Raw genomic sequence first — 2,334 nt, 5'->3', positions numbered from 1 at the left:
AAAACCATAGTTGCTAACTAAGTTAGCAACTTTGTTGGTTGCAATGCAATTTCCCATTGCCAACCTACTCTGCTATTGGCTTTGGCATATGCAAGGGGCTTGTAATTCAAAGTGGCGTCTAGTGATTCAGGACATAGAGTCTATTTCCCTGCCGTCCATTCTAATCATTCTCTGTGACTGGACTGCTGTGGCAGCCGACTGGCCAGGAAAACAGGAAGGCCGTTGCACAATAAGCCAACTGAAATGAATTAAACAAAAATAATGAGCAGTGGTTACTGAGGTGTGCGCTGGGTTGACGTGTCAATTATCTGCCAGTTGATGGTTCAGTGAGTTGTTCAGACAAACATAATTTGGATATGGTGATCGTTCACACAGACACACACACACACACACACACACAATAATGGTTGAATTATTATTAATCATTATTTACTACTGTCTTTATTTCATACTGTCATGGGCGCTCACGTTGCATTATTTAATCTAAACTGAGCGTAGCTTTTGGAAAAAGGATTTGAACTTCCGAAATAAACTCTCTCTCTCTCTCCCTCTCTCTTTCTTTCTCTCTGTCGCGTGGGATAACAGCCATGGCATGCGCTATAAATGTCAGACTTCTGCGCGCCCAAATAGTGGACAGCAGCGCGCACTCACGTCTCCACTGAGCTGCGACCACACAGCGCATTTGACGAAAGTGCTTGGACCTTTATTGATTCCCAAGAGGAACCCATCCTATGTATTGTCTATTTATTGAGCCTTATTTCATCAGACTCTAACAACTGAAATTGTGGTGAACTGCTGGCGAATAAACGTCTAAATCAAGAATATGGATCCGCTTTACACAACAACGGATGGCCCATACGATACGATGAAAAATGTCTCGTCCAACTTCACGGATTTATATTCGAATCAGTTTGTTCAGCCTGTCTGGCAGATTGTCATCTGGGCAATTGCCTACTGCAGTATAGTCATCGTGTCCGTGGTTGGAAATATTGTGGTGATTTGGATAATTCTTGCGCACAAACGGATGAGGACAGTCACCAATTATTTTTTGGTGAACCTGGCTTTCGCCGAAGCGTCAATGGCAGCCTTCAACACCGTGATAAACTTCGTATACTCGGTGCACAATGAGTGGTACTTCGGAACAGGGTACTGTGGATTCCACAACTTCTTCCCAATTGCCGCAGTCTTCGCAAGCATTTACTCTATGGCCGCGATAGCTCTGGATAGGTGAGTTTTTTATTTTTTCTACCAAATTCTTAACTTGAATTGAGCTATGCTAAAACTTGCAAAATGTTGCACAACTTCAAGAACGTGTGCTGTGGCTTGCGTCTCAGACAAACGTCTCAATACCAGTGGTTGTTAAAGGCAATGCAAGGCTAAATTATCCCGGGATAAAATCGTGTAAATCATGAACGCTCACAGGTGTGTGTTTGTTCTACAGTCTTGTATTCCCAATGAATGAGAATACCAGCTTACCCTCCATTATATTTATATATTACAAAATTACAAAGCTTCTCCACCTTTGCCAAAACTCCACCTTTTACCAGAATGGTAGGCTAGATTGGAAGCCATGTGCATCCGTTACGTGAAGGAGGAGTTGGTCGCGGGCAGGGCAGGTGCCAGTGTCAACAAACTGCGCGCATTGGATGATTGATTATGACTCGAGATGTTCTGGACTCTTCTGATTATCTTCATGGCCACCGGAGATGAGACACGGTCACGCGCACAGACTTACAAAAGCAGGGCTAGGCCAGCACACATACTATCATTCACACACACACACACACCACACGCGCTCTCTCTCTCTCTCTCCCTCACACACACACACACACACACACATTGCAGGAACTGCAGCAGGCCTGTTTCTATTTCCTGAAAAAAAGATGGTAGCATTGTAGATTGTCATTTGGCACAGCAGCCAACTAATTTTGGAACAAAGTTACCTAGAAGTTCTGAAATAAGTATGTCAAGCTAGCCTATGGCATCCCTTAAACGAATTATAACGTAGAGTTATGAGCTCCCATCGCAACCCCAGTGATTCAGTATGCGATTTAAATAGCTTTTGGAAGAGAGAGAGAGAGAGAGTTGTTAACACCTGTTGATCCCTGGACGTTCGGTTAAACGAAGAAACCTACAGTGCATAAGCATAGGCTAAGCCTTAACACTCTTTGCGCATGAGACTTTCTTGCTGTAACAGTATGGAGGGCGACAGAGCCTCCGTTTGAAAAACAGCTTACTTTCAGAGCGCAGCAAGAATAACAAAATGCGTTGCAGCGAAAAAGCAGCAAAGTCAGCGCGTAATAAACGTTTCCCTTCTCAACTGGCTCTGCTTTG

General features: G+C 43.9%; 1 protein-coding gene across 1 annotated transcript in view; it reads left to right on the top strand.

The window, feature by feature from the left end:
* Positions 1-640: 640 nt before the first annotated feature.
* The window catches only part of tacr1b (tachykinin receptor 1b), a 15,242-nt gene continuing 13,548 nt past the window's right edge, over positions 641-2,334 (top strand). The window contains exon 1 of the mRNA XM_048259729.1: positions 641-1,227. Within this exon, the coding sequence (XP_048115686.1) occupies positions 824-1,227 (404 nt within the window). The 5' untranslated portion in view covers positions 641-823. The remainder of the gene's footprint in view (positions 1,228-2,334) is intronic.

Source organism: Alosa alosa, chromosome 12, assembly GCF_017589495.1.
Source record: "Alosa alosa isolate M-15738 ecotype Scorff River chromosome 12, AALO_Geno_1.1, whole genome shotgun sequence".
Lineage (NCBI taxonomy): Eukaryota > Metazoa > Chordata > Actinopteri > Clupeiformes > Clupeidae > Alosa > Alosa alosa.
This window is presented reverse-complemented; position numbering and strand designations above follow the sequence as displayed.